General features: G+C 39.0%; 1 protein-coding gene across 2 annotated transcripts in view; it reads left to right on the forward strand.

Annotated features, from left to right (window-relative positions):
• Dpysl3 (dihydropyrimidinase like 3) overlaps window positions 1-21,377 on the forward strand; it is a 107,589-nt gene that overhangs the window by 61,902 nt on the left and 24,310 nt on the right. For both annotated transcript variants that reach the window (XM_074076709.1, XM_074076710.1), the window contains exons 2-3: window positions 15,735-15,823; window positions 19,385-19,569. In XM_074076709.1, coding sequence (XP_073932810.1) covers window positions 15,735-15,823; window positions 19,385-19,569 — 274 coding nt within the window. The remainder of the gene's footprint in view (window positions 1-15,734; window positions 15,824-19,384; window positions 19,570-21,377) is intronic.

The raw sequence follows: 21,377 nt of genomic DNA on the forward strand, positions 1-21,377 counted from the left end.
AAGAGCAAGTGAAAACACAAGGAGAAAGAGAGGCCATCTACAAGCCAAGGGGAGAGGCCTCAGAGGAAAACAACCCTCCTGACCCATGAACTAAGGCTTCTAGTCTATAAAACACAGAGAAAAATAAGTTGCTATTGTTTAAGCCACCAGTCTATTACTTTTGTACAGCAACTCTAGCAAAGTCACACAGGGGGAAAATTAAGAACAAAAAATCTAAAAATTCAAACTTCAAACTTTTAAGTTCTCAAAGAGCAGAACAGTGAAACCCAGATAATTGAAATTTGTAAGAAACTATGCCATGGCAGAGCCCATGCTAATTGACTTTTAATCTTAGTCTATGTATGGCATCACATTCTGCCCTGACAACATACCTACATAACAGTATTATTATCTCTACTTTGCAGGTGATGAAAATGAGTCTCAGAAAGTTAGCTTATCTAAAGTCATATAGTTACTAGTGTAGCTAAATCCAAACTCACTCTCTTGTCTGATGTTAAAAACCTTCACTTACTACAATTTCTACTTCCCAATAAGAGTGAATCCAAGCTGTTTAGGAGCTATTACCTATGAAGTTGTTTGGAGAAAGAAGAAGTATACTTCAATTCTAAAGACCTTGAAACCACTTAATTGATTAGACAGGAAATATTTATCTTGGTGATTTTAGGGTAAAAATAGAGATCAAGAAAATTTAAGACAATCATGGTATTTAGGTTTCACTAGAGTCTGCCTAGTGAGTTATACTTTCATATGTGGAAATATGGAGAATTAACCTTTGTAGTGATGGAGCCAGGCCCTGAAGAAATCTGACCATTATAGAATTAATTACCCTTTCTGGTCAACCTCTGCTAAAGCAGAAAAACAAATCCATATGGCTATAATGTGAGTGACTTGGAAAATGCCTATGCCAGAGTTTTATAACATTTTTTAGAAGTACATTAAACAAAAAAATGTTATGAATATATAATCAAGCAAACACCCACACACACACCCCCACACACACACACACACACGCATACCCTGTGGTATGGTAAACCCAGATGTTTTGGTACGGAAAGTATGAAATGCTTTAAATTCTGCATGTAGATGGCTCTATTGCAGCAACTTCCTCCCTGTTTTAAAGTTGTGTAGTCTATTGGTGGTTAAATGTATCTGCTGAATTTACCACCATATCTATAAGAAGACAATAGTAAAGTTAAGAGGTGACTGGGCTTTGCTTCCAGCAGACAGTAGGTTAGGTCCCAGCTAACTTGATACAGCTGTGCAACTTTATTAACTCTGTACCTGTGCAACACAGTCTTTAAACCAAACACTTCCCACCATTTTCCATCACTGGCTGCACCCTAGCTCAAGCCCATCATCTTACTGCAAAAACTCCCCTCTGTGCAACTATCTTGCCTTCCCCTAAGTTCATTCTCCACACATCCATGCATGATTTACCAGTGGCCTGGTCTCCAGTCCTGCCACTGCCTCCGACGACTTGGCATTGGCCATCCCTTCCCTCTTGCTCTCTCTGGAACATGACATGCTCGTATCCAGTTCAAGTTTCTGTACTATCTGCTTGCTCAAAGTCGGCCAGTTTCTTTCTAGGACTCAGACCATTGAGATCTCTGTTAGCTGACAACTTCTCAGACATGCCTTCTCTGTCCCAGTCTCTTCCCAGTCTCTACCATCCCTGTATGCTCCTTCTAAATTTCACTTATCACTACTGAAAGTATACTACTCATCCAGTAGCTTATTTGTTCTATGCCTTTCCACTGCAGGGGATTTCTTTTGTTCCATATAAAATCCCCAGTAATATAAACAGGATGGATTCATAAAAGTTACATGAAGGAAAGAGTGGATAAATGAATAAGGAGTTGTACTGCTCCTTTACTTTAAACTGTTCTTTCCTAGGTTAAGTGGTTTGAGAAGAGCAGATGTCAAGGAAACAGGGTTAACAAAAGCCTACTAGACTATGTGCTCTGTGATGATTGGAACATCCTTATGCTTTCCCACTGTACCACCAAGGCCTAGCGCCATCTGCTCTTGAATGAGCAGAGTGATGAAGAAAGATAAAGACTTGGAATAAAAGGAGGAAAATAGTATCCTAGGTTAAAAAACAAACAAACAAAAAAAAACACCAAAAAAAACCTCCTGTATCTGAGATGCTTTCAAAGGTTGTGCTTCATTTGGTACTCTTTAGACACAATTTAACACAAGTCACAATGGACATCTTGCTTTATGTTTTAAGCATAAAACATGGGCAACTGTAAACTTGATTCTGAAACCCTTCTGAATAAAGACATGTCATAAAAGACTATTTCAGAATGATTCTAGAATGTTATCCTGTGTTAGAATCATAAAATGTTAAATAATGATGGGGAAGAAAAGAGATCAGCTTCTTGTCTTTGGGGTAAGGATGAAATCTGTATGCCTTGAAGAGCAGGGAATGTGTTTCTGTAAAGTTAGCAAGGTTATAGCCAAGAGTAAACAGTCTTCAATACATTCCAGAAGGGGTCTATCATGTGTAAAGCCTTAGAACTTTGAAGGTGAAGAAACTTCTTGTAGGACTAACTGCCCTCTAATTTTTGAGCTCTGATAATTTTTAAGTGGTGCTTCATATGTGTTTAGTTCAAGAGTCCATTCCATTCCAGGTCTGAATGGCCTCTTCAGACCTTATTCTCAGAGCCTCTGCAGTTTTCTCTGTCAATATAACTTGGGGAAGTTTGGGGCCCAAGAGTCAAAAATAACCACTGCTTTACTAACCACCTATCTCTCAAATGGAAACAGAACTTGTGGATATATAGGCTTTTAGACAGCTGGAAGGCTTTGCTTAAGAGAATTAGTCATCACCAGTGGCTGCTTAATGTATCAAGAAATCACCGGAAAAAAAAAAGATTAGTGAATTCTTCCTTTCCCTCCCTTCCCTATAATCCTTTTTATGAAGTGTATTTGGATCCTTACTGGAAGTTAGTTGGGGTATATATATATATATATATATATATATGGGATATATATATATATATATATATATATATATATATATATGGGGTATATATATATATATATATAAACTGAACTAAGAAGAAATGAAAAGTCAAACTGTTTTCTGAGGCTAGAGGAAAGGAGGGTACACTTCCAGGTGGATGGTTTGACCAGTAAGGTTTAGGTTCTAGCTTTTAACAGAGCCTAATTTTTTCTGACCATCTGCTCAGAATCTGGGCTTAATCCTCAGAGCAATCCTTTGGAGGCAGTTATCATTGTCCTTGCTTTGCAGTCAGTCCTTCTCTTTTTTAACTCATGAAGCTGCTCTGTGTCACTTGTCCACCACTTAGAATGTTGGGCTGCAAAGAGGATGTTGAGGCCCCCTTTGCTGTTTTGTCCAACAGGTCCATTCTCTGACATCTGTAGTCTTAAGGCAGAACCAACTGGGGGACATCTTTGGTCTTTGAAATGACCTCTTCCACACCCTCTCTCCACAGCCCCACTCCAGGGTGTGAGCTGGAGCACCATAGCTGTACCTTCTCTAAAGTCTACCACAGGACAGTTTTAGGAAGTTGCATAAGGCAGTGGTTGTATGTTCTTAACCACAAGTCCCAAGAAGTCCTCACCAGCTTTAAAAGTATAATGTCAGACTTGGAGAAGAAACTCTGTGGCCTCCACAAATAGATGGGAGCAATTATCTGTCATTTGAAGGTGCCGCTCATGCATTCCAAGGTCCAAGCTTGGGTTCCACTTCTGGGAATTGCAGTTTGGCTGGCTTTCAGATTTAGTGTTTCTTGCTTTCCTCCTTTATTCCAAGTCTTCAGTTTGTCTTGCTTCTGAAAAGCAATGGGGTGGGAATTCACTTGGCTTCCCTGCTATTATGAAGACTCTGTCAAAGCCAGTTGTCAGTCAGGAATGATCAAAACAGAGAATTGCCTCTTACAGGGGGATGGGTACCATCCATTCATACAGTGGACTTGCTGCAGTCACATGCCTTGTGACCAGAATTCATGGCCCCTGACTCTTATTCCAGAAATCTCTCCATTATCCTTCATTGCCTTTCAGTGGACATAGCCATTTTCACTATGGTGTTAACTCAGGTTCATCCATTTGCACCTATGATTCCCCTAAATCCCAGACTCTCATTTCTGATGGCTGTAGGGTTGACCATTACCTTAAAATTACTATTCATAGTCTTGCAACTCAACTTTTTCTATTCTTCATTTCTATTGATGGGTCCTTCCTGACATCCTGTTTGGAAGGGCAGTGGGCTCTTACATGTGGCTCTCCCTTCTTCACTTGCTTGGTTGACTCAAGCATTCCTCTGCAGTACGTCATGCACTTTTTAATCCATACTCTTGCTGTCACACACAACTATAACAATCCCTTTATTCTTTTTCCTTTCTATAATTTCATTAACTGTCTTCAAAAAGTTATAAAATGCCATACACATTTTGCAATTTGAGAAATGATATAAATAAATAAATCGAGGAAAGAGAAGAAAAGACTTTTAAAAGTTCCCTGTACCTCCTCATTCTGCATTCCTTCCTCCTACCATACTCAATGTTAATTTGATGCCCATCCTTCCTGCTCACACAAAACATGATGAACATATGGACATTTAGTATTTTTTATTTGCCTTTTCAAGAATTACATCTTATATTGCACATTGGTCTGCAATATACTTATTTTTGATATTTCTTCAGTTCAAGATGTAGATTTAATCTGCTTAAAAGATAGCCTTAAGAATAATAGTCTAAAAAAAGAATAATAGTCTATACTGTGGCTATATTGCACTTTATTAAATCATGTCCCATTGTGGGATATTCAGGGACTGGCCTTGGTATTCTCTCCTTGCTATCCTACTACCTCTTCCTTTGTGTTCCTGTTCTGTGTGTGCCCTGGGCCTGTATTGTCTACTTTAATAGGCTGTGTTGCCTTTGAGGTTCTGATTGTGCTTAGGAGATTGGAAGATTTGTGTGATTCCTTCTTGTTGGGTCACGATGGGCTGGCTGCATGCCTTTACAGAAGAGAATGGCCCCTGTCACAGAACCCTCTCAATACATCTACCCTTTCCCATTCTAGCTATCACTTCCTCCTCTTGTTCTCTACAGGCCCCAGGTGGCAGTGGCTCCCTGCTGTTTGTAAATCCTCCATGTTGTGCATCCATTGAATTTCCTTAAACCCTGCCTATACTGTCAGATAATCCCCTTGTTAAACCCTCCTTAATAATTCAGTATGACTACCCCATCTGCTTCCTGCTGGCACACTGAATGCTAAAGGTTATTTTTTATTTGTTTGTTTTCCTCCTGTTACTTTCAAGCTAAGTCCTTCCTTTATTTACAGCATGACCATTCTTTCAACTCATTTTTTTTTAAATTGAGTTTGAATTTCATTCATTTCCTCAAAATGACTTCTAAGAACTTTCAGATACTCTCAGAATAAAGGTCAAACTCCATAGCTGGTTGCCTCTTGCCACTCCTCCTCTCCCCACCCCCATTCCAGTATCAGGGTCCTACCCAGTTTCTCAATTTATCACTGAAATGCATTTCTTACATGGGGTACCACTGGCTGTCCCAGTGACCGGTTATGTGATGAGCTAATCTCATCAGTTCACTGGGGATAATGACAATTATAGTCATAGCATTTTATTGAGAATTAGTTGACCAAAAGATACATAAAGCTTATAACAATCTTTGGCACATAAGAAATTTTCAGTAAATACTAGATGTGAATTAGTGTTCCCCTACTCTGACTGGGATTTCTTTTGACCATACTGTGTGTCCAAATAAACAGTTTTTCCTTAAGATCCATGTCAAACAAAGCTCCTGTGGACTCTTCTTTGAGTTCTGCCAGACAGAAGATTTCTCTCTTTCAACTAATATTTGTATTTTTAGAGTAGTTTTAGGTTTTTCTCAGGAAAAATTATGCACAAAATATAGAGAACTCCTACTGTTACCTTGCATTGGAATGGTCACTTGTTACAGCTGAAGAACCAACATTGACACACTGTTGACAAAAGTCTATAGTTTCCATTAGGACTTACTCTGTTTGCAAGATAATGTCATCTGGGATAGTTTCACTACCCTGATAATCCTAAGTGTTCACTTATTACCAGGTCATCCTTTCCTCTTCCTCGCATCCTCACCTCTAATAACCATGAGTCATTTTACTGTTTCTGTAATTTTACCCTTTGTCTTTTTACTTCACATTCTTACTTGTATTCCTACCTTACTTTTATTACTGTTTTCATCTTTGCTTCTCCATACACTTAATATAGAAAGAACATCATGGCTAGTTGTCATGCAGACCTATGCTTCAGGAATGAATTTTTAAAGTTGTTTATCCTTAGAATCAAAGGCTGGGTTGAAATTTCAGGCACTTCCTGCTGATGGAATAGACTTGTGACTTTGGCACAGGATTAAATGTTTAATGGAAGTTGGATCCAAGATCCCTGGCCTGTATCTGTCCAGAGAGCTTTCACCCCAGCACATGGATTTGAGGTCTAAGAAGAAACAATCCAGATCAAAACAAAAAAGTAACAAAACACAAAACTGTCATATGAATCCAGACAAAAGATGAGGATTCATTAGTTTTCTAGAGCATTGACTTTCCTTTAGTCCACTAAAGGACTGCACTGTACACTCTGGTCCCAAGCACTGTTCCTTTTAGGCAATTTATACGTAGTGGTAATAGCTACCTTACATTCATCCTGCGGCTTGGATTTGACTTTCATTGTACATCCATTAAAACAAAAACAGTAGAAGAGTGGCAGTAGTCACATGTGTAATGGCTTCCACGTGTAGGACTGCTGAAAGTGTCCAACCCTTTATCATATGCCATTAGTTCCCACAGTCGCTTTGTGAGGGATGCATTCTTACTTGTCTTTTCAGGGAGATACATCTTCATGCATGCAAGGAAGCTGAGACCCAGGTATAGATCAAGTCTCTTGCCTAAAATCACATAGCAACTTAGTAGCAAGGAAACTAATACAGCCCTGTCTTTCTGACTCTCTTAGTTTTGGGTATGTCTGCAAACTACCATAAATGCTGCTTTCTGTCACAGACTGTAGTTTTTCCATTTTTCCAAACCAAAAGCCCAACCAGCAATATGCCCCATTTCTTCTTTTTACCCAGATCTTACATAGCTTATTTTATTGATTGATGAGTGGAGGTACTAGGAACTGAACTCATGGCATCACACTTAAGTGTGATATACATCCCTCTTTTGCTTTTATCTTTTATTTCAGATAAAGTCTCATGGTTCTGTCCTAGCCAGCCTTGGACTGCAGTCCTCCTATTTCTGCCTCCTGAGTTGCTGGGATTACAGGTGTGTGCCATTACACCTAGTCCCTTGTTTTCTCATAAGGCAAATTTCTTATCCAGCCTTTCTCTTTTTCTCATTTCCCCAGTCTTCTTACCCTGATTGTGATCCCCATTAATCCTCTCCTTCTGGCTGTGCTGTCTGGCATGTGGGAGACCCTGCCCAGCTCTTGCTTCTAACAGGCTTATGTTGACCTGCTTTCTAAGCAGGGATAGTGTTCCTGCTGTTACATCAGATCACTTTGGGTGTTTCAGGAAGAGGTCAGCAAATAACATTGAGTTATGTGATGAGAAAATTTGTCCCCTCTCTAATTCTTTCTCAAATCTGGTTAAATCAAAGAAAAATGTCTCAATTTAGTGCTAGTCTATCATAAAAGCTTTCCTAATATCTGATAACAGTCTTCTTAATAAAATAGCAAGTCTGTGCTCATCCTTTTGAACTCCCTTGAAGGTAACAGAATATAGACAAAATTTAGCAGTGCTTTATTCTGTTTATTCCTTGGTTTACTATTTTTGACAAGTGATACTGGCTTAGAATTTATAGGAGTAAGAGACAATGTTTAATTGTAAAATACATTTATTTAAGGATAATATTAAGAAAATAAAAGCACGGTCTGCACCAGTATATGTCACATGTCAAGAAGGAGAGCACAAGTGACTGAGGTTTGGGCTACAAAGACCCAGCTGACCTTTGTACAAGAACAGAATGACCTGTTTCCTCCTGTCCAGTGCTGGGTGTCCCTCCCCTCCCCAGGCTCTCCCTTTTAGCCTGGCTATCCACTTGAGCTTATCCATGTCTGGAACCCTGTTGCAGATTGAGACTGTTATCAGGGGCTAGGATTAAGGTGTCATCCATAGTCCATTCCCCCATCCACTTTGACCCAGGGCAGACCATGTCACTCATCAGACCCTTTGACAGTTTTTAAAATGGTAAACATGAAGTTCTGGGGAGGGAAGAATGCACATGACTGGCTTTGATATCTACTTCCAAAGGCTCAGCAGCTACTCTGTCCTAGGTAGTACTGTCCTTGGCTACTGCTTCCTCTACCTTTCTGTGTTTCCTCCCTCTTGCTCCAGGGCTAAACCAAATGCAATAAGGTGAAAGCAGTGCTTCCCATGTGTTGTGTATTGCACAGTGGGTCGCATTTTGAAGGGAGTGCCTCAAGTTCGCGTGCATCCAGCATGCCTCAATGGGCATAAGTATGTTTGGATGGTGAGAGGAAGTAAGAGTGTGTTTGAGATTAATCTGTAGCAGTTAAGAGGTTTGGCATAGCGCCCTCCACCAAACTACGCCCTGTTTCATTCAAGACTCAGAGACAAGAAAAGTGTAGATCCTGAGGACTCTTAACCTTCTCCCAGACATTTTTTCTCTTTCTTTCTTTGTCTTAAAGGTATCCTTGTCACTGAGTGTCCTAGAAACAAATCCATATGCTGGATAGGGACAAGTGGATGAGGAGGCAGTTTTAAGATCTCACTACCCACTCCCCATTCCTTCTGGAAGAGAGTGGATTGCTATCTTTTAATGAGGGTTTTAAAGAGGAAGATTGACTCTAAAGGGCCATGGGAACTTGCCCTTGGGGTAGATTTTAAAGGAGAAGTCTTGACTGACCTTGGCTGCTGGTAGCAGAACAAAGAACAGTTGCTGAGAGCTGGGTGGGGACTGGTGTCTCTGGAATTCCCTTTATGGCAGGGTCTCTTATATTTTGATTAACAAAGTGTTAGTTCAGTTCTTATTTATGAGACCGGAGTTTTACGGTGGCTTATTCTAATTGTAATAACAATGATGATAGCTCACATTCATCCATCGTTTGCAGGATGCCAAGCAGAGTTCACCCCTTTACATGTTGAATAACCCGTAATCCTTACCAGTGTCCTAAGAAAAAGGTATCTTTGTCCTCCTTTCACAGATGACATAACTGAAGCCCAGAGATGTGAAGTCACTTGTCCAAACCCTGGCAGTATTAGCACTAGAATTCAAACTTGTGTCTGTGCCTCACCCAAGGCTGTGTGTTTAATAGCAGAGTCCAGATGAGAGCTTGGTCTGCTAAGAGCCTAGTCAGTACCTTTTCCTGAAAGCCACCTTGAGTCAACTGGACTATCTTGGAAAGCCCAGCTTTCTCTTTCTTTAAATGATGTTGCTTTGGGGTAGAAAATCAACAAGATTTCATCCATTGTAATCTATCCATCTTGGTAATATTCTTTAGAGTGAGAGTGTTTTTAGAAAGTCAAATCTACCAGCAATACCACTCTTGGGGATATACCCAAAAGTCTGTGACACAGGTTACTCCAGAGGCACCTGCACACCCATGTTTATTGCAGCACTGTTCACAATAGCCAAGTTATGGAAACAGCCAAGATGCCCCACTACTGACAAATGGATCAAGAAAATGTGGTATCTATACACAATGGAATTTTACGCAGCCGTGAAGAAGAACAAAATGTTATCATTCGCTGGTAAATGAATGGAATTAGAGAACATCATTCTGAGTGAGGTTAGCCTGGCCCAAAAGGCCAAAAATTGTATGTTCTCCCTCATATGCGGACATTAGATCAAGGGCAAACACATTTGGTGCCCTCAACACAGAGAAACTAAAGCAGATACCTTAAAAGCAACTGAGGCCAATAGGAGAAGGGGACCAGGAACTAGAGAAAAGGTTAGATCAAGAAGAATTAACCTAGAAGGTAACACACATGCACAGGAAATCAATGTGAGTCAACTCCCTGTATAGCTATCCTCATCTCAACTAGCAAAAACCCTTGTTCCTTCCTATTATTGCTTATACTCTCTCTTCAACAAAATTAGAGATAAGGGCAAAATAGTTTCTGCTGGGTATCAAGGGGGAGGGGGGAAGAGGGCAGGGGTGGGATGGGGCGTAAGGGAGGGGGTGGGGGGAGAGGGGAGAAATGACCCAAACATTGTATGCACATATGAATTAAAAAAAAAAAAGTCAGATCTAATTGCCCAAATGGTAATTTATTTAAAATAAACACCCATGCCTTCATTTGGATTTTAAAAGGATCTTGAATATCCCCCAAGGATCAGAGTCTGTGCTTAGTGATTTGAGTGCAGATAAGAAAATATTTGATTTTGGAAGACTCATTCCCCATTATATAACTTCTTTTTGTCTTTGTAGGAGTGTAACTTTTATCCTGAGCTGCTGGAATGTCTGCAGTGTATAGAACAGATGTGCTTTTAGTGCTGTTCCCAGGCTGTTTTATTGAATAGGAAGAAGTCTGTGGAGGTCTCTGGTTTCTTCTGGAATCCAGAGCTCAGTATCTCAGACAGACAAAGGTGGCAATTTACATTCTTTATGTTGAAGACTAGGAGAGGAAAACCAAAACAGAACCACTGTGTCCAGTGGACTTCAGTTCAAGATTCTGTCTTTTCATTCCCTATTCTAGTTTGAATCCATCATTAATCAGTCATTCTTAACATTCTTTGTGAAAGGTTTTGTTTTCTGTTCCCTTCCCCTCATCCTTCTCTCCCTTCCTTTCTTCTATTTTTCCTTTCCTCCTTTCTTCCCCTCTCTTTCTCTCATCAACTCATAATTTTTAGTTTTCCTAATCATCATTATACCCTAATAAAGGAAAAAGGTTAAAGTTTTATCACACTTTAAGAGCCCTTGCTACCTTGAATTGTAAATTAGGTTATTTTATAAACTTCATTAACACATTAAGACCATAAGGGTCAAGTTTATGAACTGATTTTATAAGTAGTGGCTAAAAGTTATTAAATTCCTAAAGTTAGACCAGTACAGAGCACAAAAACAGTTAGATTCAATAGCATAGAAGAGAGTCTTGTCAGAAAGAGTCTTTTGTCATAGGTCGTGGATATGCTCCATAGTGGCCCGGGGGGATCAGTGTAGTGCCAAGAGGTAGGAAACCTGGATTTGCTGCACCTGTAACTAATTCACTTGGAGGAAGTCACCTCTGCATATATCTCACTATTTACAACAGGGGAACAACAGTGTGTCTCCAAGATACTTCTTAAGGCTTTTAAAAGAATTTATATATAATACTATAAATAGTATTAATAGAATTAATATAACTGATATTTATTTGGTACATTACTTTGTGCTAGGTATTTCTCTTTCTCACTCTCTCTTACACACACACACACACACACACACACCTCTTCCTCATTCCTAGAAGCCACTCTGGGAGGTAAGTTAAGTGTTGCCTAAAAAATTGAGACTGAACAGATATGCCCTAACTCAAGATCACACATCTCATGAGTGGTCTGTCTAATTCTCCCTTAGTAGGGAGAACACAGATGGACCGAAGATTGCAGCCAGTGGCCTATCACCCTACTAGACTGTAAGAGGGTGAAACATTCAGCTCTTGGTAGCTATGCAAAGCATAAGTAAGGGTCTTTGTCTGATTGGTTCAGGCTTCATCTGAGTATAGATACCTTCCAGATTACCTGAGCATGCTCTTTCACATCATTCTTTATGTATAGCATTTATTGAGAAAGACCAGTAAGCTATAAACTAGACAATGGATACTTGGCAGCCTCGGTGGTAGGAACAGAAAATAAAGAGCCTCCAAAAGCCATATCCATCACTGAAGATGACATTGAATTACAGATGTTGAGTTCATCTTGCTGGTTTTAGATTCTCGCTTGTGTTAGTCTATGAGGCTGGTCCATGATTACAAAGATAAGCACTTTTTGTATCTAGTTGTCTTTGCTTTTATATGACCTGGGATGCTCAGTAGTCATGTCATACACAACCCTCATATTCCTCAATGCAAAGCTCAAGTGAGTTTTGAGGGAAAAGGCGCAGAGAACAAGCTGAGGACGCCCAGAAGTGGGGGTTGAAATCCGTAATCAGGTTTTCACCTTTCTGCCCTTCATAATGAAAACATAACAATAATATTGACAGTACATGAAACAGGGGTGTTTTGCTCCCCTCTCTAAAATCTGTACCAGGCTATCATTCATCTTTGGGCCCTGTTTGGATTGTTGACTATTTATCCAGAAAGTGTTTATTTCCTTATCATTTGAAGAGCTTCCAATGACGCCTTCTCAATGATGTTAATTCTCCTTGGATCAGCACCTGCTATCCCTGTGATATTCATAGAGCCTCAGGTAACTTTTGCTTCTTTGCTACATTTGATGCTCATTGAAGGAAGTGGTGATCACACCAATGGTCCAGGGCTGAATGTCCTTGGGCTGATCATATTTCACATCTGTTCCTACTTCAGACAGAAACTGGCCCCTTTCCAAAACCCAGTTTAATTCAGCTCTTTGCTGGAAAGATAAAGACCATCAGAAGAGCATTGAGCTCTGAGAGGCAATTCTTACAGTTAACTAAGATTATTTCATTACGAAGCTTCTGCTACAGAGGTTACCTTCACAGACCTACAGTTGTTCCTGGCACTGGTCTGTGACTTAGGGTAGGTTGGGCTGGCTGGTGGCTGCATCAGAACCATCTGTGAAGCTTATGAAATACAAATTTGGCATGTGAGAGCAAGGGCTGTGAATAAGTATTTTTCTAATGTGCATACTAGTTGGGAAGCACAAATCTAGAACTGTCTCATGTAATGTTGAGGTACTGTTAAAACAATAGTTTAGGTGTAGACTCTGCATAGCAGCAAAAACATGCTATTTGTCTTTCTGATCTTGGCTTATCTCACTCAACCTGATGACCTCTGGTTTCATGCATTTTCCTGCAGACAACACGATTTCATTCTTCTTTATGAGTGAATAATACTTCATTGTGTATATATACTATATTTTCTTTCTCCAGTCATCAGTTGATGGGCACCTAGGCTGACTCCATAGCTTGGCTATTTTGTGATTATAAAAAGGTGACTGTTTGCGTGGAGGGGGACCAGCAGTATGAGGGAGGGGGAAAGGAGAAAGTTGTGGGGAGTGAATATGATCAAAGTATACATGTGTGAAAGTAGCATAATAAAACCCACTAAAAACTGTTAAAAAGGAGGGAAGAAGGATTAAGAAAGAGTAATTGAGGGCATGACTTTAATCAAAGTACATTATATGCATGTATGGAAATATCACAATGAAACTACTTTGTGTCATTAATTTATGCTAATGAACAACCATTAAAAAAGATCTAAAAAACGGATTGCAGCAGCCTTTCATTTTTCTTTCTTAAAAGTCAAATTTTATGGTCACTTTACATAATGTTCTGACACAGATTCCTTTCACCTTCCTGTGTCCTACCCTTCATTCACTTACCCAGTATATAACAGCTATCTAAGGTGGTTTTTAGAAATGAAGGCAAAAAGATCAAAGGACACGTGATACTGAGAATAAAGAAGTCTTTTATGTAGTCAGATGACAATCAAACAGTAAGTCAGCTGCTGAGGACATTGCAATTGTTGAAACTTACGAAATTTTCTGTTAAGTCAGGCAATGCATGCCAGAGGGCCAAGAAACCCTTTGGATGGTGGCTTGGCAAAGGAGAAGATGTTTGCTAGATGTCAGGTAATTTGTAAGAAGCAGAGTGAACATTTTTGCAAAGGTTTAATGGCCACAAAGCCTGATATGTGACAAGAAGTACATGTTTCAGAGTTTCATCATCATCACAAAATACTAAGCAATACAGGATAGGAATGAGGGTGGACATACATACTAGACAGAGTCTAGAATACAAGGAGCTTGGGAGTTTGTATGACTTCATTACCAATCTTCCTTGTCACATACGTAGTGTTTTTCTAAACACTTCATTGATCTATGTCTTTTATGTGTCCTTTCCCCAGCAATATGGCATGATGAAATTTCTTATTCTCACGCAATACCTTAGAAGCAGCAGAAGCTACGTAGTAATTTTCTAAATCACACCTGGGGTCCTACCTGCACATCTTATTTTCTGGCCCTATTCACACACATTCATTTCTGAAGCAGAAGTCACCTTTGGAGCTTCCTTCTCCTTAAAGCCTATATCCTCTTTGAAAGCTGTTTTCTTTAACAGAGGCCAGGGAACAAATGTCAAAGGAATGGTGATGGTGAATAGGTCTGACCGTTGATCCATCACCTTTAAATAACTGTAAAGAACATCATCCAGAGCGGTACAGTCCAAAACTGCCTTTCCTATACTGGCTTTCACTCCTCTACTATCATCCTTCCATGTGTTTCACTGTGTTTTCATTCAAACTCAAACTCTTACCAGACCCAGCATAAGTAGCCTGTCTACTTCCCCAACCTCATCTCATGCTACTCTTTTTTCCAGACAAAATTTATTTCTACTTCAGGGCTCTGCATATGCTATTCCTTCTGCCTGAAATCCCACCCCCATGTAAATTTCTTGCCCCTGAAAAGATCTTTTGCAGCCTCTCTTTAAACAACACCCACTCCCCTATGTTCTGTGATACTTAACACAATTTTATATTGTTTTGTTTTTGTTGACTTTATTTCTTTATTGCTAGACTTCTCTTTTAAGTCTCATGAAGTCAATGACTCAGTGTGCCTATGCACACTGTGCTCTATGTAATAATAAATGTTATGTAAAATAAATATTATGCATTTATTATTAAATAACAGATAGTAATAAATGTTCATTTGTTAATAAATGGTTTTGATGGCTTATTGTTTATAAATATTGGCTATTTCATAATAAATTAAGTAATTTAAACTTAATGTTAGATTAAATAATTATTTGCAGATGGATGATAGAGGGATGGATAGAGCAGAAGTCTCTAAGTTGAATTCTTCACAAAATCCAACCTACCATTTTTTACTCCTGCCATAGCTTCACTAAGCCAAGCTCCTGGAAATATTTTTCTCCCCCATAATCCAACAAAGCTACATCCATCGGGGCATAACACTATTAACTTAATGAAATCTATGTCTTTAGAGCTGACACTGAATTTTCCCTCTTCTGACTCATAAAGGAAATAAATATATATTTTGTTAACACTTTGGAGTATTTTTTCATTGTTTCTGCTGGGATTAATTATCCATATTTCATCTAAGTTACTATTTTCAAAAGATTATTTTTCTCATAATAAAAGCAATAAAAATGCATTCAAATGTGAGGAATGCTAAAAAATAATAAGCAAATATAAATCCTGTATAGTTTCTCTACCATGAGTTAAATACTATAGATACTATAGATATTTTATGTTTTAGCCATCTCGTGGTCTTCTTATGTTTCACAATTCTGTGTGTATGTGTATGTATGTATCCTGAAATTTTAACATAATGTTAAGCTGAGCATGTCCTTATGCTATTATAAATACTTCTAAAAAGTCTGTGACTGTGATAGCTGCAGAAATAAGAGGTGAAGCTCTGGAATAATTTTAATTAGGAGCAAACAAAGAAGACTGGATCACTAGCAAATGGACCTAGTTCGAATGTGGAGTGTATTGAGCACACAAATGCCCTTATTGAGTGTGTCCCTACTAGACATCTAGGACAAGAATTGAGAATGCCTTGGCAGAAGTCCTCACTGTGACAATAACACATGTTTCCTTCTGTTCTAGAGTGACCGTCTTCTTATCAAGGGAGGCAGAATCGTCAATGATGATCAGTCTTTTTATGCTGATATCTACATGGAGGATGGGTTAATAAAGTATGTATATGAAACTCTTTCTTTTTTCATTTCCTCTCTCATTTGAGGCCTAGAAAGAACCTTGGATTGCATCAATAAATTGAAAATTCTGAATTCAATCAACTGAATAATTCTAAGGGCCTCTTTGTGCAAGTATATGGACAGGCACTCTATGGGTCATGGAAAATGGATGATGTGGTCACTGTCCTTCAAGATATTGAGAAATGGGCACAAATTGCAGCATCCTAAAAATACCAAGACCCTGGGTAATAGGTATCAAAGGAGTTCCAATCAGGATATGTGATTTAGAAGTACATAGAAAGTAATTATTTATAAGTAAGACTTTGGATAGAGAGGATGTTTAAATAAACTTTAACAAAAGGGCAGGACTCAGAAGGGCAGGGCAAGATGAGGTATGCATTTCAGACATGGTTTCCAAACAAATTCATCAGGGATGCACAATTTCTTTATGAAACAGCTTGCCATTTAACACCTGTAAGAATCATGTCCAGTTCATTTTTATGTTTATGTTTCTTACATAACAAATTTCAAAGGAAGATTTGATTTACATGGTCTTTTACATGCTCAGCAAGATGTCATATAAGGCTGGCGTATCCAGCCCCTCCTGTTAGCCCCTTCTGACTTCATTCAGTTTGATTTTTATATTGTTCAACTTCATTGGCTAGTTTAAGTTTCTGATTACAGGAGATCTTTTTCCTATCTTCAAAAAAGCGGCTCACATAATTTTCTGTAGGCAGGCATTCTTCACCAGGTCCCAAGTCTCAGCTAGCTTCACCTTCCATGTTCTCAAAACATCAAACATCCTGTGTTTTTATCAATCACAACAATTCTGATGAAGTTAGACCCCCTTTAGAGCAAGGGTCACATCTTGTTAATCTCCATATTCCCAAAAGTCTAGCACAAAAAGATTTAATAAGAACTACCTTTTGTTGAATGTGTAGTATGTCTCAGACTCTGTGTTAAGTGTTTTACATATTTTATCTTGTTCAATCTGCCAGCAACCCTATGAAGTAAATATACAAATACCCTTTTCCTCAGATGAGGATAGAGAGGGGCACAGAGAAAGTAAATAAAGATCAGCATATTAATCAAATATATTCAGTGAGTGAGTGAATGAATGAACAAATGCATGAGCAATAATATTTATTCATAGTTGCTTTGCTAATTTCCATATTAATAGTAGGAGAAATAGAAATAATAGGTAAGCCAAACTGAATAATACGATAATATCGTCAAACTATAAGACACACTGAGTATGTATTTTTTTCTTATTAAAAAATTATAATATATTGTTGGAAGTACAAGTTCCCTCATGTAGAGACTTGTAGAAATAAATAATTAGCATCTAGCATTCCCTTGTTTCATAGCTTATGACAGTCATTATTCATTGATCACAGAACTTTTTTGCATTTAAGCCATAAATACAGATTCAGAATCCATCTTTCCACAGTGCCCTAGGCAGGCACTAGCAGTTGAATAAACAAGATTAATCTTTCTGCCATGTTTATTAGAAAGACTGGAAGATTGCTTGCAAAGGATGTTATAGACAATTTGCCACCAATTGTCTGCGCTGGTGGTAGAGAGAAAGTTGGGTAAATATGATCTTTATCCAATCCTGACATTTTGTTTATCTTCAACAATGTTCTCAACTCACAGAACTTAAGAAAGAAATAATCTTCCAGTTGTGGCATAATTGTTTGCCTGTCTTAAAGAGTACTTCTTCATGCAAGGCAGTTGTCCGAGGCACTGGACACTGCTGTGTGTTTCTAGCACCTTTTATGATTGGGGTCCAGATCATCATGCTTTCTTCCCCTAAGGACCTTGCAATCGTGTAGAGGAACTGAGATATGGGTAATAGCATTGCTAAGTATTAAATTAGAATAGGTGAAACTCAGAGTAGGAAGAGGGCTAGTTCTTAATTTTTAACATCTTATGTCTGTTGAACCATAATGCACCTAACAGTATTCTGTGGGCTTAAGAGATATTAACATGTACTCTACACGACATATGGAGGAGATATTTATTACATTTTATGGATGAAAGCATTGAGGCATGTTGAAGTTAAGTGTCTTGGCCACGACCATGGAGCTAGTAACTGGCAGAGCTAGGACTGTGAATTCTAGTAGTCTATATTCAGAGCACAGCTACACCATTCATTATTAGAGTTAACTGTCAGTAAAAACTTGATGGAGACAAGAGATGGAAGGTGAACCTTCAAAATTGCTGTGACCTTGATGAGTGTGGTGGAGAAAAAAGGGAAACATATTTCCGTTTCAGACTTTGTGTTATGCTAATTGTCAAGATGGGTAGAAAAAAAAACATGAAACATGCACCCAGGCCAGGCAAGGCTTCTATTGTTTCTCAATTTCTCTTCGAGGAAAAACAGCAAGGAAGAAAAATGGGCACAAAACTGGCCAGCTTCTGGACTACAGTGGAGTTCCAGTCAGAGGCTGCATTTTTTCCACAGTGTGTTTTGAATTGTGGTAGCCCTGGAATGGCTCTGTGGTGATGTGGTGAAGTTGAACTCTTAGAGATGTCAGAAAAACTTTAGTTTCAGAACTTAGTTTGGCAGGCCAGTGTTGAATTCCGTACTGCTCCAAGACAGTCTTTCTGTCTGGCTATATAGAGAAGGAGAAAGTATTCATGCCACTGGCACTGGGGTACAAATATGCCCCAGGTAAGAGAAATTTAATGATAATGTAGAGAATATGGTACTTGAAATCTGTGGGTATAGGTTTGATCAGCTGTTAAAATAGGAGTATGAAATCACATAAAAATGAGTGACATTGGATGATCTCTAGGTGACATTGTACAGGGAAAAGTTGCACTTTCCTTGTAAGGTGTATCTTTGAGACACTTGTCAGCTTGGCTCCCAACCTGAGTCTCCCCCAACTCCTCCTTGGGATTTTCTGAAGCTTCCTGGACCATACTGTGTCTTGGAGCAGTTGTTGTGATCTCTTTCCTTGGCTTGAAGCTTCTATTGAGATGCCAGAGGCATCTGTACCTTTGACTTCTTCCTTGCAAGTCTGCCTGATATCAGGTGAAGGTGACTGACGAGCTATCAGGGAGGAGTGAAAGTGAGAATGAAGACTGGAATAGGAAATGACCCAGGCAGAGTCCTTTTGTTAGGAGCACAGATAACCTGCTTAAAAGATAACTACATTTTCAACCTGTTCTTGCAATGATTCATTACCTTCTTCTGTTTCTCCTGAGAGTCTATTATTGGACATTCTTCATAGTTTTTTCAACTGTTATTCTTCACCCTTAACTAAAAGAACAAAATGAAAAGAATAATGAAACGCTTACTTTAAAAAATATTAACCACACACACTGTACTCTAGACACTATCAATCCATGAGTTACAGTACAAAGCCAGCACACAGTCCCATATCAGATCATTTTATGTCAATAATAACATGTTTTCTTTGTTTAAAGATTTCTAGACTTCTGAGTCACTTGCAAGGACTTCCTTGACAGATATTACAACATTTAAAACCTTATAATACTATTTGTCTTGCGAGTTGCTCTTTTAAATTGCCAGTTGTTTCACTGTCTTACCAGGCAAATTGGAGACAATCTGATTGTCCCTGGAGGTGTGAAGACCATCGAGGCCAATGGGAAGATGGTGATTCCTGGAGGCATTGATGTCCACACTCATTTCCAGATGCCCTACAAGGGAATGACCACGGTGGATGACTTCTTCCAAGGGACAAAGGCAGCCTTAGCGGGTGGCACCACCATGATCAGTAAGTTCTCAGATTTTATACACTCCTGTTGCCCAGAGGTGCGTGTTTGACAAACATGCCAGCCACAGTGCTGCCTAATGATACTTTGTCCACATCTGTCAATTTGGTGTGTAGTCTTTCTCCTTGATGAGATCTGGCCTTGTTTTAAGGAAATTGGTAGCTCCCCATAACTACATAGAGGAGCTATGGAGCCTGATAGTCATATGAGGCTATAAATATGAAAACAGCCAAGAGAAAAATAATTCACAGAAAGAATGATAATGGAGACTTGCAGTTCTTGGGATATTAATGGCTTCAGTGGATTTGGTGATATTTGGTCTGCACTGTATTTTAACCAATTTGTATCTTTAAAATTGGGCAAGCTATGTAAGTGATTTGCCCCGTTCTTTCTTTACTTATTTAGTTTAGTTTCCTGTAACTTTGCAATTCCAAAGAAAGTGAAGGAGTTACATGCCACTGGATTACTGAACCAATAGCATTCCAGGGCAGTCCATCCTATCCTGAAGGAATCTCAATGAGTTGGGTTGTAGCCCAACTCTAGCCCCTAGCTCGGTCATTCAGAGCACTATTTATTTTAACATTGCTTACATCCACCCACACACACTGAGCAGCCTGGGTCATAGAATTACTGTCTGTCTTGTATTTCCTTTGACTGGAGCATTAGCCGGATTTAGCTTCAGCTAGTTGGGTGTGGAAACCCAGGAAAATTGCATCAAGGCCATAAAAGGTGCAATCCAGGGAGACCAAAGCTTTTCTCCAGCTGACAGAAGGAAGCCAGCTGACTTCTCAGCAGCTGCCTGCTCACGAATGCCCTAATGTGGTTCCAGACATTAGTAATCTAGCTGCACGTGTTTGCTTTCCGATAAGTACACTTGGGCTGCCTTTGATAGAAAGAAGGCTGAGGAAATAGTGACCTTGGCTTGACTGTCTGCATGTGGGCGAGGAGCTGGACCTTCAGCTTCCTTGAGATACATGTTATCCTTGGTTTTCTGTGTTGAGGAAGCAGCAGAGGGAAAGTCAGAGATCCAGGTGACAAGAGTAAAGCATACAGTGAACCACAAAAACCTTCATGTCCTTGGTAAATAACTTAGAAACCCTAGACAGATAAAAAGAAAAGAAGCCTTGTAATCCCACATCACTGTTAGGGTTGGCTATACAATCCACACATAATTTTTCCCATTTCACAATAAGATCTTAATATTTATATCTTAGCCTGCCACTTTCACTAAATTGTACATCATGGGCATCTCTCCACTCATTCATTTTTATTCTACAACATTTAAAAATGGGTGCCTCCTCATCATTTTATGAAGGCATCACAATTTACATATTTATCCAAACCTCAGTTGTTAACAACTTTCATGTTTTCCAGCTTTTCAGTTACATAACTATATTAGCACACATCCTTAGAAACTAAATTTCGTATACAGATAGATAGAGCTTATTTCCTTAAGAATAATTCTTAGACATGGGAATAATGATTGAGTTAGGTATGACAATTGTCCATGTTTTTGATATGTATTATGTATATTTCAAAGTTGTTCTCAGGAAAATTGTGCCAATTCACACTTTGCCTTACCTCCCCAGGGGGGAGAACTATAAATGTACAATTTTGCCTTAGTGAGGGCTAACTATAGATGTGATTATTTTAAAAAAAAATATTATTCTCAGTTGCAGGAGTAAAAAAGGTCTGGGCCTCACAGATTCTTGCTAGAAAGTTCTAGCATAGAAATGAGATCTTTGGGCTAAGTTCAGATTCAGTTAAGTGACGCCAGATCTTTCTGAATCGGTTAGCAGAAGGACCTCTG

The sequence above is a fragment of the Castor canadensis genome, chromosome 6 (genome assembly GCF_047511655.1).
Source record: "Castor canadensis chromosome 6, mCasCan1.hap1v2, whole genome shotgun sequence".
NCBI classification, from domain to species: Eukaryota; Metazoa; Chordata; class Mammalia; order Rodentia; family Castoridae; genus Castor; species Castor canadensis.